The sequence below is a fragment of the Rhinopithecus roxellana genome, chromosome 10, assembly GCF_007565055.1.
Source record: "Rhinopithecus roxellana isolate Shanxi Qingling chromosome 10, ASM756505v1, whole genome shotgun sequence".
Classification (NCBI taxonomy): domain Eukaryota; kingdom Metazoa; phylum Chordata; class Mammalia; order Primates; family Cercopithecidae; genus Rhinopithecus; species Rhinopithecus roxellana.
The window spans coordinates 18,122,792-18,136,797 of record NC_044558.1 but is presented as its reverse complement, the minus strand read 5'-3'; the positions used below and the strand labels follow the sequence as shown (position 1 = coordinate 18,136,797).

The 14,006-nt window shown below is 35.7% G+C and overlaps 1 protein-coding gene across 2 annotated transcripts in view; it reads left to right on the top strand.

Moving 5' to 3' along the window:
* PIH1D3 (PIH1 domain containing 3) overlaps nucleotides 1–9,573 on the top strand; it is a 40,194-nt gene extending 30,621 nt beyond the window's left edge. For both annotated transcript variants that reach the window (XM_030939644.1, XM_030939645.1), the window contains 2 exons: nucleotides 4,218–4,303; nucleotides 8,491–9,573. In XM_030939644.1, the coding sequence (XP_030795504.1) occupies nucleotides 4,218–4,303; nucleotides 8,491–8,620 (216 nt within the window). In that variant the 3' untranslated portion in view covers nucleotides 8,621–9,573. The remainder of the gene's footprint in view (nucleotides 1–4,217; nucleotides 4,304–8,490) is intronic.
* Nucleotides 9,574–14,006: the final 4,433 nt, after the last annotated feature.

Below are 14,006 nucleotides of genomic sequence, written 5' to 3'. Positions count from 1 at the left end.
AAATAGTGCTGGCCAAGTTACATACAAGATATTTTTTACTTTTTCTTCTCATCGTGGTGATGAAGTGACAGTTCAAGAGGAAACTTAGAATGGATGACCTCCATGGAACACCTGCCATTTGGACTTCCCTTGTCAATTTTCAAACATCTTATAATATGATCATAGACATTTATCTGAGGAGCTGAGAAGCCTGTTAATCACTTACAAATTATAGGAATATGACCTTTCAGGAACCATCTTGTCATATAAATCTCTCGTAAGAACAAGACAAGAAAGAAGAGATTTGAAACTCACAAGAATAATCACTCAATAATGACTCCCCTAGTAAGTCGGCCCTCTTACAACACATAGAGGATAATAAATGAAGGCCAAGGAAAATGATTTGCAAGCACTTTAACCTAGTTTTACCTCTCTTGAGGGAAACCTCGCAGTACATTCCCAGAGAGAGACTGAATACTTTTTACTACTTGCCTGAAGAGAAGCTGAAAGTGGGAAGAAGGGATCTCACAAACCTTAAATTATAGGCTTTTTTCCTGTTACTTTTTATTTATAAGGACAGAAGGCAGATATTTGAAATAAAGTTAGTGATGGATACTGGGGTAACCAGCTTCCAGTATGGCACCCAATAATTCTCACCTCCAGATATTCTTCTCTTTGTGTAGTTCTCTCCCATATTGAGTAGGGCTAACCTGTATAATCAATAAGATTTTTTTTTTTAATGAAAAAGTGTAATTTATGAGGCTACATTCTAAAAAAGGTATTGCTTCTGCCTTTATCTTTTGGATCCTTTACTCTGGGGAGAATACAGCTGTTGTATCCTAGGGACACTCAAGCAACACTATGGAGAAGTCCGTGTGGTGAAAAGCTGAGGCCCCTGACAAACAGCCACATCAGTGAACTATCTCAGATGCAGATCCCCTAGCCCTAGTCAAACCTTCAGATGTCTACAGCCACAGCCAACATCTTGACTACAGTCTCATAATAGAGCCTAAGCCAGAACCATCTAGCTAAGCCATTCCCAAATTCCTTATCCATGAAAACGTGGGATAATAAATGTTTATTGTTGTTTTGAGTTATAAATTGGGGGGGAGGTATAATTTGTCATGCATAATAGATAACCAGTAAACAATAAATAATAAGTGGCTGGGCATGGTGACTTACACTTGTAATCCCAGCATTTTGGGAGGCCAAGATGGTAGGATCACTTGAGCCCAGGAATTTGAGATCAGCCCGAGCAACATAGCAAGACCCCATCTCTACAAAAAATAAAATAAAACAGCCAGGTGTAGTGGTGCACACCTGTGGTCCCAGACACTCAGGACGCTGAGTCGGAAGAATTGCTTGAGCCCAGGAGGTCGAGGCTGCAGTGATCCATGATCACACCACTGCACTCCAGCTTGGGTGACAGAGTGAGAGCCTGTCTCAAAAATAAATAAATAATTTTTAAAAAGTAACAGAAGCAGAATTTAAACGTAAGTTTGATTTCAAAGGTTGAGTTCCCAAAAGGTTAAAAGTTTCCCAGTGAATTTTTAAAGTTTTCCTTAGTTTACCTATTAAAATAACTTATTCTTTAAAACAAATTCGATTTGCACCCTGTGTAAAGAAAGGAACATCAATCCCTTTAAATTGTTTGGTCAGTGACATCATCCTACATTTACTAATGTTTAACAAGTTAGGTCTTGAGCGCAATCAGTTAGAGGTCAATTAATATCCATGTCTATATTACAGGTATTTGTTTAAAGTATTGCTGAAGAAATCTCATGCATGTGTCAGGAGTTGTTTTTCTGTTAAGATTCCTCATTGAGTCTTCTGTCTTGCAAGATATTAATGTGTGCGATTCCACCTAATTTGTCCCTTCTCTTGTCTCTACTCTGAAACCACTGTAGTATATAATTTTAATTTCCTTAAGAAGAAAAATTAGTGAGTTGTTTCTGAATTGCCCTTCACTAGAACAGCAAATGATTTTAAGAACCACTTTAAAGTTCTACCCAGAAATTGTATTTAAATTTTGCGTGTCATAATTTTTTCCTTTCTCAATTGGCATTTTAACCCTGGAAAAATAATATTTTGCCATGAAAATTCTAAACATTTCAGACTAAAGAAACAAATATTTGTATCTCTTCTTTGAGGTGACATGAGTTAACATGTGACGTTAAAGAAGATCTCAATTTGACCATCAGACCTGAGTATTACAGTAAAAGTGGGTGGAACTTTCTTTGTCGAATGGAATGCTTATTTACTTTGAGGCAGAGCATCTATAACTACCCCCTGAGAACCGTACGTCTCTCACTTGTAGCATCTCTGATTATGAAGATCCGAATTTTCAAAATATAAATTAGGAGGCAATTTTTTTTTTGAGTGAAAATGTTAACCATAGTATTTAGATAGTAGCACCTGTAGAGCTCTATTTACAAATCTTTGTTTATATACAGATTTAATAAAGTAAAATATAACTCACAAACATGTATTGCTCCAAACACATTATATTGCAAAAACACAATTGCCTACTTTAAGCTTCTTACAAGAAATCTCAATTTGTCACATTATTTATTTATTATGTATTTTCCTCATAACTTACTGCTTTCCCTCTGGCCATTAGAGCCATGAATTCACCAGATGTCCAATATTTCAAGTCTTCTATCTCATTTTAGAGAAAGCGTCATAATTTACCTGAACCTTAGGCTGCATTTTCATTTCTTTGTTTATGGAAACCATATGCCACGCTATCCTATATATAGACATCAACTTCCATCAAAAAGAGAAAGCATGTAGAGTAAGAGATAGACTTTGTGTTGTGGTAAAAATACACATAGTATAAAAATTTACCATTAGTGACATTTAGTGTATTCACGATGTTGTGCAACCATCACCAGTATCTGATTCCAGAACATTTTCATCAACCCTAAAGGAAACGCCATACCCATTAAGCAGTTACTCCCCTCTTCTCCATTTCCCCAGCCCCTAGCAACCACCAATCTCCTTTCTGCCTGTATAGATTTGCCTATTGTGGGCCGGGCGCGGTGGCTCACGCCTGTAATTCCAGCACTTTGGGAGGCTGAGGCGGGCAGATCACAAGGTCAGGAGATCGATACCATCCTGGGTAACACGGGGAAACCCCATCTCTACTAAAAATACAAAAAATTAGCCGGGTGTGGTGGCACGCATCTGTAGTCCCAGCTACTCGGGAGGCTGAGGCAGGAGAATCCCTTGAACCTGGGAGGCAGAGGTTGCAGTGAGCCAAGATTGCCCTATGCACTCCAGCCTGGCAACATAGTGAGACTGCGTCTCCCACAAACAAAACAAAACAAAACAAAGATTTGCCTATTGTGGACATTTCATATAAATAGAATCCCATAATATGTGACATTTTGTCCCTGGTTTCTTTCACTTAGCATAATGTTTTCAGGATTCATCCATATAACAGTACTTTATCCCTTTTTATGGCTGAATAATATTCCATTGTATGGATACAACACATTTTGTTTTGCTGTTCATCAGTCGATGCACATTTGGGTTGCTTACACCTTTTGACTATTATGAATAGGGCTCCTATAAGCAAAACCATTATGTACATGTTTTTGTTTGAAAACCCGTTTTCAGTGTTCTTGGGTATATACCCAGAAGTGGAATTGCTGGGCCATGTGGTAATTGAGATGAGACATTTAAAATGAAATCTTACTACACCATTAAGTTGTCCTTTGTTGGAGTCATATTGTTATTTCTCTTTTGTTTTGATAACACGTGAACTCCCACACCTCCCTAGAAAATGTGGTATGGAAATTTATAACAGAAGACTATAAGATGGCATCACCAACTCATACCCAACATGAGAACTAAACATTTTTTTATACAAATTGCCAACTGATATAAAGGCAGTTGAAGGTCCCCAACTCTAACAGGTGTTCTGTTATGTACCTTCAGAAAATGAAAGTTATAGTCAAGTAACCAGAGTGTTTCTGTATAGCTTTGGAGCCAGAAACATTAGTCAGATTACGGGAGGTTGCCCTTGGACCACTCACTAAATTTCTCTGTTGTAGTTTCTCCATCTGTAAAATGGAGATAATAATCTCTGCTGCTCAAGATTGACATAAAGATAGGGCATAGCCTGGCACATAATTGACAGTAAATATTAGTCTCTTTTCCCCATATATTCTTATATTCTTCAACTTAATTGTTCTCCAAGATAACAGTATTTTCCTTCTCATTTTCTCTTTCAGGCTAAAATTAAACTGCCAAATACAAACCCTTCTGATATTCAAATTGATATCCAGGAAACAATCCTTGACCTTCGTACTCCTCAGAAGTGAGTAAAACTTAGAACTGGAATAGTGTATTATAATATTAATGAGTCTTCAGCCAATATTTTTTTTTAATGTACATTTTGTATCACCCCTAAAGTCTGAAGAAAAGTGGAAAATTTTGTTAATCATTCAGATGTTTGATCTACATTAATATAAATATGTTTGGAAATACTTGGGCTTTTTTCTACTTTGCATCCATACATTTGGAGTGGGTTAATGCTATCAAAACACAATTCTTGACACTCAGATACAGTTTGTCTATCAGAAAAAAATAACTAGAAATGAAAACGCCATTAAGTTGTAAGTCTTATATGTGGTTTTTGTACGTTGATTACATAAGGGAAGCAATACCTTTAAACTTTTTTCATTTTGTGGGGTTAAATGTGGGGTTTCTAAGGTTAAATTTGATTGTTTTCATTTAAATCAACAAAAAGATCTTGCCATCAATTACTATCTAAATACCTCACTGCTTTGTGCACATCTTATCTGGATATAGAGCAGTGAGCACATATTGGTTCACTGCAGTGGTTCTAACTCTGTAATTCATGAACATTTCAAACTGGATTTGGGAGGCAGGCAGTTGCTGGCATGTTTTCTTCCTTCCATTATCAGTACCTATAATTCTCCTTTGTTGAACTTAGAACTTCAAGAAAATGACAAGGAGATCCCTCCTACAAAAGATTCCTATGTGTAAACAACCCAATATGCGTATGTAGCTTAATCTTGGCTTCTGTAGTAAATGCATTTAACCCAAAATGGTCTACATATAAATATATATCAAATATTTTCTCATTATTTACATCATTTCAAAAATGTATCCTCACAGAACAATCATCTCATGTTATAAAAATTATATTCACTATTTCTGCTGTTTACTTCAAGGAGTATTGTACCCTTTTTGTTGCATTTTATACACGAATTTACTCTTCCACATAACCTTTACAAGGAAAATTGGTTAAACGAACATTCAATCTTCCATGATATTTGCAAGCTTGTTAAGAGCACACACGTCTACACAACATGGAGTTAATTTCTGTTTCCCTGGCAGTTCTCACTGTCTGTGAGACTTTCATTTAGTGGGTTCCGATAGATATCTGTAATGACAGCAATGCCATAGCAGCTACCTAAAGATTGATGGAGACAGCAGAAATAGGGAATACAATTTTTATAACATGAGATGATTGTTCTGTGAGGATACATTTTGGGTTAAATGTACTTTTCCACATAGAACATGGGCTATACTAGGTCCTTTGGATCATAGTGTACTTATATATTAAATGTGCAGTGCAGAGAGGTACCATCTCTTAAGAAAACCTGCTTAACTAAGATAGAAGACAGAAGATAGAATTAAGGTTTTTAATCATGTTTCCTGAATACTTGAGAATCCTTTAGAGCCATGCTTTTCTCTGAAATTGCATTATCAGGAATGTGTCTTGTTTTCGAGTTTATTGATATTCACACCTACTTTCTTTAGTTTCTAACTTTGACATCATATAACGCTATGTTTATCCAATCTGAGAAAGATTTGAGAGGACATTCTGTTCTTATCATCTATAAGGCAGAAACAAGCGAATTTATTTTAACTGAATTGACCAGTGGTTTCTGTCAAACAATAGTCAATTGCATTCAAATTATCAATAAAACCCAGGTATTTAGCATTATATAACCACAATAAATAAAGCAGTTTACCAAATTCTTCACTTTTTTCAATTGGTTGTTTTGCCATGTAGATTCGCAACATGGAGTAAATGGAGAGGAGGAAAGATGGGGAAAATTGGATAATTTACCATGATCTCTTAAGTCTTCATATGAGATTTCATTATTTTTCTAAGTGAATTCTAAGAATTTCATAAATGAATACCTTGAATGTGATTATAAAAACACATTCTAAAGACAAATGTAAGCTAATTTTTGGTTGAGTGTTACTTTAGATTACTCACACATTTGCTGTGCTCCTTTAGTTCAGATTGGGAGTTGACTGATTTTCAAAGACTGATACCTAAAAAAGAAGTTTTCTCAATGAAATAATTGACTTGCAGCTCAGTAGCTATTTCTGCACTTTCTTTGAAAATAGTTATGTCTCTTTCAGTAAACCTTAAAAAGGTTTTTAACCCAGATATGTAAGTCAAATAATTTTGTTAATTATATAAGATAAAAATTTCATTATGCGAATATGCTGGGAAACAGGATGTCCTTTGCTTAAATCTCTTGTGAGCAACATCAACTTAAACTCTCTAATATAAATATAAGCATGTAAGTCTCTAAACTTGAGTTCACTGTAGAGATTTTTTTTTTTGTATTTACATTCATGTATTATTGTTTGCATTTAATTTCTAATGAAAATTAACACTGGATGAATCTTTGATCACTGCCTAGACTATAACTTCTGAAAATGCAAATACATTGTCAATGTAAAAGTAGAGGTATTGGGTTTAAATGTTTGTTCATATCTTATAGTACTAATCTATGGTAATTATTCAAATGTTATTTTGTGGTGACCTGAATACTTGCTTCATTTATTTACTCACTCATTCATTTATTTATTCACTCAACATTTATAAAGTCTTCCACTAGACACTAAGGGAGCACTGAGATAAGATACATTTCTGTCCTTCAGTGAATTGTACATGGATAAGTATTTGGAGAATTTTTATTTTGTTTAAATATAAATCCCATTACAGACAATAAGACAATAAAACAGGCGACGAAAATATTTCCCTTCTCCTAAGAGCCTAAATCAGTTGTACAGTTCTATTGTTCAACATTTTATTATGTGAAGCCATACTACTTAGAACTAGACAGAAATGCAGGCGTAGATGGATCATTCCAATGGCCACTAACTGTCTCTTTTGAATTTATTTCTCTCTGGACAGAGAAGTGCACATTATCATTGGAACTCCTTCTTCAGCTGATTTATAGTTGTCTTTTAGTGCAATGAAGCTACAATACTAAGCTTTGCTTTCTTTTAAAAGTGAATATATTATCATTTATAGAATAAAGTATAAAGGAAATCTAAGTCTAGCACAACCTATATTGTAAACAGCTTTAAAGGATGGACTCTAAACGGTTTTTGCACTCACTTTTTTTTTTCTGAGATGCCAAATATTACAGTCTACATTAAAATGCATTGCCACTTAATGGCAACGTATTCAGGTGAAGTGTTTCTCCTACCCCACATGGAATGGAACAAGAGTCACAGAAAATTTATCCTTCAGGTTCCATAAATGTGTAATAAATACTTTTAATGAACCCAGTCTTCTGAACTTAGGTTTTTGCAAAGGAATAAAGAAGGAATTGATTTTCAAGCGTTTTGTTTTCAAATACATACTAGTTCTCAATTCAAGAACCCAGTAAGTGCCCCTAAAAATACCATATTCCTTTACTTATTTGGATATTATACCTTCTAAAAGAGCATCCTGTCCACCTTTTATAGAGATACTCAGACCTTCTCTACTGAAAATGCGAGGTAGCAAGTGTTTCATGCATTTAATTTTCTTCCAAAACCAGCATGTGCTGACCCTATGCATAATTTAGATTCATGCCAATACAGCAGAATTATGGATGTCTCATCCCAGCAATGTATCTAAAGCATAAAACTATCCAGCAACTGAACCATAAACCACAAAATAAACCTAGCAATCTATCACAGGGAAGTTTTGTCAATGTGTAGTAGAAAGAATCAGAAGTAAGGAGAGAGAAGCACTTTCATTGACTTGGTATTGAAATCATTCCCAGCCTCAGTTTCAAACACTACACCCATGGTAGAGACTCTGCTTAAATCTATGTTAGCAGAAATGTTATAGAGCCATTCCAGTTTTCAAATTTGTATCCGTCGGCCATATTCCAACTATACATAAGTATGAGTGGCAACAGATCTGTCCAGCAAACTTAAAAGTTGCATAGTTCTATTTCTATGCCTGTAAACATAGCCTGAGACTATGTAAAATGAGGTCAATTCAGAGAAAAATAGGGGAGCCAAAACAACTGCTCGGATTTTTAAGTCCAAAAAAACTGGTATACTATTTGCATTATTTAGGCATAGTTTTGATCCAATATTTACACTATCTAAATATTGGGGGGGGGGGTTGGTTTCTAACATTCTAGTGGCATATGTTGTTTGTGATTGTCTTATTGAAAGTGATACATCATTTTAAGAAGCTAAGGTTTTATTTTGTTGTTGGTTTTTTAGGAAGCTTTTGATAACTCTTCCTGAGCTGGTGGAATGTGCCAGTGCCAAGGCATTCTATATCCCGGAGACTGAAACTCTTGAAATCACCATGACTATGAAAAGAGAGTTAGATATTGCTAATTTCTTCTGAAACTGCATGAAAAAGATAAAAAGTGGTAAAATGGCATTGGTAACAATTTAAAAACTTTGAAAAAAAAAAGATTGTTTTCTATATTCTCTTTATTATTCTGACATATTTTGGAAAGGGACAAAATTCAATTCTAGTGATATTGTGACCATTTACAGTAATTTCTATTACTCTGTTAGGAAATATGTTTCCTTGGCCGGGTACAGTGGCTCATGCCTGTAATCCCAGCACTTTCGGAGGCCAAGGCAGGCAGATCACTTGAGGTCAGGAGTTCGAGACCAACCTGGTCAACATGGCGAAACGCCTTCTCTAATAAAAATACGAAAATTAGCTGGGCGTGGTGACAGATGCCTGTAATCCCAGCTACTCCATCTCAAAAAGCAAGCAAAAAAAGGAAATATGTTTTCTCATATAAATAAACTATTCCATTTTTATAGTGATAGCTGAGTAGAATATTTACAGGTTTAAAAAGTTAGAATATTTCATGGTCAATTACATAATTGAAATATGATCATGAAATGGTTGGTCCACTTATTTCAGTAGTCTGAAAAACTTATACTAATTATTTACACTTACGCTATGATACAATCAGTTGCATAGCAATTGGTCATTATTATTACCAGAGAAGTTTATTTGGTTGCTTTTTCATTGATTTGATCAAATGATTTACAGTGTTCTCTGTTTAGGCTCTCACTATTGTTCTGGAATATGCAGGTAATAAATAGTTTGATGTACTGTACTATCAACATATTTACTTGAGTAAGGAACACTTTTGAGCAGACAGTATTATTTGGCTTCTTCAGTTGTGCTTTTAATGCTTGGATATAGTTAGGTTAAAAACATTTTTTATATGCACTAATAATTGTTAGCATTGACTTTTTGGGTACTGTGTTTATACGTAGTCAATTGAAATCCTTGACTTTAAAATAAATATAAAGAAAAGTGTGGCACATTTACAAATTCTGTTTGCTCCCATTTCCTATCTTTCTTCTTAAATGGACATTATCTATTTTAGGAATTGTCTCAATGTCCTCTCCTTCTTCTATACTGTACTGTTTATTTCAGAATTATTTATGAATAAATTATAAAGCTTGTGTGACTTTGCTTCATACATTATTGTGGAACTGTGGATTTACCAAGGAATAAATTTTGAAAAGATGAACAATGAAAAGATGTTCATCACTTCTATATGAACTATTAAGGGAATAAATACTCTAGCAGATATTTTCTAGAGTTAATTATATATGTACAACTACCAAGCATCTAGTTTGTGACTAGATGAAATGATGAAATAGAATGAAAAGACTGAGATTTTGGGGGAAAAAAATGGTTGTGTTAGAACACTAAGCTCTTACAGAGAATTTGACATTTAAGCTACCAACACGACTTTCTTCTGTGGGGGCAAAAGTTGAGGGTGGGATTAACTGAAATAAGCTAGTGTCTGTGAATTTAGGTCCATAATGTTGCAGGACCTAAAGAGCGTCCTACTTTGCTTTTTTAGCATCTTTTTAAAAGGCTATATTTTAAAAATTTAAGTTGATGCCCCAAATTTAAGCTATGGGGCAAGTCTAAGCAGTAATTGTATTAGTCAGGGGTCTCCAGAAACACAGAATCAATAGGATAGAGAGAGATATATGGAAGGGAATTTATTAGGAGGATTGGCTTACCCAGTTATGGAGGCTGAGACGTCCCACAACAAGCTGTCTGCAAGCTGGAGACCCTGGGATGCTGGTAGTGGCTCAATTCAAATTCACAAGTTCCAGAACCAGGGAAGCCAGTGGTGTAACTCTCAGTCCAAGGTCGAAAGCCTGAGAACTGGAGGGGATGGGGGTGAGGAGGGGAGGTGCTTGTGTCCAAAGGCTGGGAGCCTGGTGTTGTTGTCCAAGGACAGGAGAGGAAGAGTGTATCTCAGGTACAGCAAGGTGGATGAACACATTTGCCTTTTCTCTGTTTTTGTTCTCTCTGCACCCCCAGCAAATTGGATGGTACCCACCTACATTGAGGGCAGATCTTCCCAACCTAGTCCACTCAAACTCACATACTAATAATCTTCTCTGGAAACATCCTCACAGACACACTGAAAAATAATACTTTACCAAGTGTTTTTTTTTTTTTTTTTTTTTTTTTTTTTTTTTTTTTTTTTTTTTTTGAGAAGGAGTTTCACTCTGTCTCCAGGCTGGAGTGCAGTGGTGCGATCTCAGCTCATTGCAACCTCCTCCTCTCAGGTTCAAGTGATTCTCCTGCCTCAACCTCCCAAGTAGCTGGGATTACAGGCATGCGCCACCACACCCAGCTAATTTTTGTATTTTTAGTAGAGATGGGTTTCACCGTGTGGGCCAGGATGGTCTCGATCTCTTGACCTCGTGATCCACCTGCCTCGGCCTCCCAAATTGCTGGGATTACAGGCATTAGCCACCGTGCCCGGCCTCTAGGCCTTTCTTAATCCAGTCAAGTGGACACCTAAAATTATCCATCACAGTAATCAGTACTTTTTTCTTCTCTAGAGAGAAACAGAAAGTTGGTGGAAAATGTATCTTTTTCCTATGTCCTGGCCCTAATTACAAAGACTATTCGTACCCAAGTTGACTAAATGTGTACAGATTGTTCCCGGAAGAAGAGATAGAACATATCCAAGCCAACTTGAATTGGGCTTTGGTTATGTGGTATCGTATCAATTATACAATGAAACAGCTTTGAGAACAATGAAATGTGATTCAGTGACTTATACCCATCTAGAAATCATCCTGAGTCACTGTCCTTGGCTTCAGAAGTAACAACTATAGTAGTTATTTTGTTGTTTCGTTTTCAAACTAATTCACAGTGCTTTCTTCCCTTAGAGAGGAATAGTCCACTAAAGCAAATGGAGAAAAGAGAATACAAAGGGAAATTTATTTTGCCAGCATTTATTACTGAATCTTAGCCATTACCAGGAGAACTGGAAGTTAAGCCACAATTGTGGCATAGTGTAGGCTACATACACATCTCCTTCATGAACTCCTTTATCTCATTTTTTGTTCCATAATCTCCGGTGGCATTTGTGGGGATTCAATAATTCATTTATTCATTCATTCACTCATTTATGCATTCTTTCAACAAATATCCACTGAGCACTCACCACATGCTTAGCACTGTATTAGGTGCTGGGCATATAGATGTGGTCCCTGCTCTCATGAAGCAGACAGTGTAGCAAGGGAGACAAACAATAACCAAACAAACACACAAATATCTATGTTCAAATTACAATGGTTGCTGTGAAGAAACAGAACATGTACCTAGAGAATATCAGAGAACCAAACCTAGTCTGGGGAAGGGTAACAGAAAAGGGTTTCTTAAGGATGTAAGATTTCAGCTGAAAAATAAAGAATACCTGGACTTAGGTAAAGAGGATGTTGGAGGAAGGAGAACAGTAAGGTCTCTGGGTGCAAGGGGTAGCAAATATGAAGACCCAGGGTGAGTACAGCTTGGGGAGTTCCAGGAAATGAAAGTCAGTGTGCCTAGGGTAAACCTGGGGGAGGTCAACTAGAGGTAAGGTTGGAAATGTAGGCTGGAGCAAAGTCATGTAGAATCTCACAGGCTAAGGTTGGGAATTTGGAATTTATTCTAAGTGCTTGGGGGAAGAGAATATATTAGGAGGCAAGAATGGAAAAGGAGAGATAAGCTAGAAGGCTATTGCAATAGGGTAGGCAAGTTATTATTCTGTATGCTAGCCTAAATAAAATTCATTATTGATTTTATTCTAATTAGAAAAAATACATAGTGACTGCTATGGTTTGAATATAGTATGTTCCCACCAAAACACATGCTAAGGCTTGGTTTTCAATGCAGCAATGTTGGGAGGTAGGGTCTAGTGGGAGGTGTTTGGGTCATGGGGGAAGATCCCTCATGAATAGATCAATGCTGTCTCACAAGAGTGAGTGCTCACTCTCATGGGACTGGATTACAATGCAAGAGTGGATTGTTATAGAATGAAGTTGCTCTTCATGTTTTGTCTCTTTGCACATGCCTGCTGGCCCTCCCACCTTTACACTGTGAGATGAAACAGCACGTGGCCCTCTCCAGAATCCAAGTAGATGCTGGGCCCATGCTTCTTGGACTTCTGACCATCAGAATCTTGAGCCAATTAAACCTCTTTATTATAAATTACCCAGTCTCAGATATTCTCTCATAGCAACTGAAAACAGAATAAGACACTGACATGCTCCAAGCAGGAAACTTTAAAAATAGAAAAGCTCTTTAAAAATGAAGCAAAATTTAAAATCACCTGTAAGCCAACAAACCATAAATAACCACTGTTACCATTTTGGTGCCTCTTCCCAACCTTTTATTTTCAATGTGTAACATTGATGTTATTTTTTCCCAAATGGGATGATATTGCACACAGTGGTTTTATAATCCACTTTAATTTCCAAGTGTATTCCTTTTTAAAACATATTTTTTTCCTGAATTCTAATTGTATTGCATTGTGGTAAAAGAATGTGATAAATAATCTGTGTGTTTTAAAAGACAATATTGTGTAATTGTTAGGTACTGAATTCTACATATGTCAATTCAAGTTTTTTGTGTTGTTCACATCTTCTACATTCTTGATCATTTTTGGTCTGCTTTATCTGCCAACACTAATAGGTATATTAAAATTTACCACTGATTACAGATTTGTCAGTTTCTCCTTGTAATCCTGTCCATTTTTGTTTTATATATTTTGAGGCTATATTTTTGGGTACAGACTGATTTAGAATTGTTATATCTTCCTAGTGGATTACTCCTTTTATCAATAGACTGTGAAACTCTTTAACCCTAATAATTGTTGTTTTAATGTATGTTTGTTTACCATTAACATGGCTGTATCATTTTGGTTAGTATTTGTCAGGCATACTTTATTTTATATCACTTTCCATGTTTTCCATGTTTTTAGATAAGATTTTTATTAACAGCATGTAGCTAAATCTGGGATTTTAAAATTTAACCAAGATTCTGTCTAAAGTCACAAGTTTTAGTCCAGTTGCTTTTATTGTGATTAATGATACATGTAGATGTATTTATATCATTTTATCATGAGATTAATCTTTTATTCTTCTTTTTCCTCCTTTCTTGCCATTGGTCAATTTTTAAATATTTTTTCCTCTTACTGCTTTGAAAATTATATATTGTGTTTTTTTTAACATAAATGTCTAAAGTTTCTCAGTAGTTCTACCCTCCCCTAAAATAATTCAAGGACTTAGTTTTAACCCAATCACGCCTCTGTCACTTTGTATGTTACCGAATTATTCATCATCATTATTGTTTTTAACAGTCAGTGCTTGTCTAGATTTACCCATGTGTTTACCAGTATCTTTTTTCACTATCCTTTTTCCACATCATTGCTTCCTTTCTGAATGTACACACTTTAGTG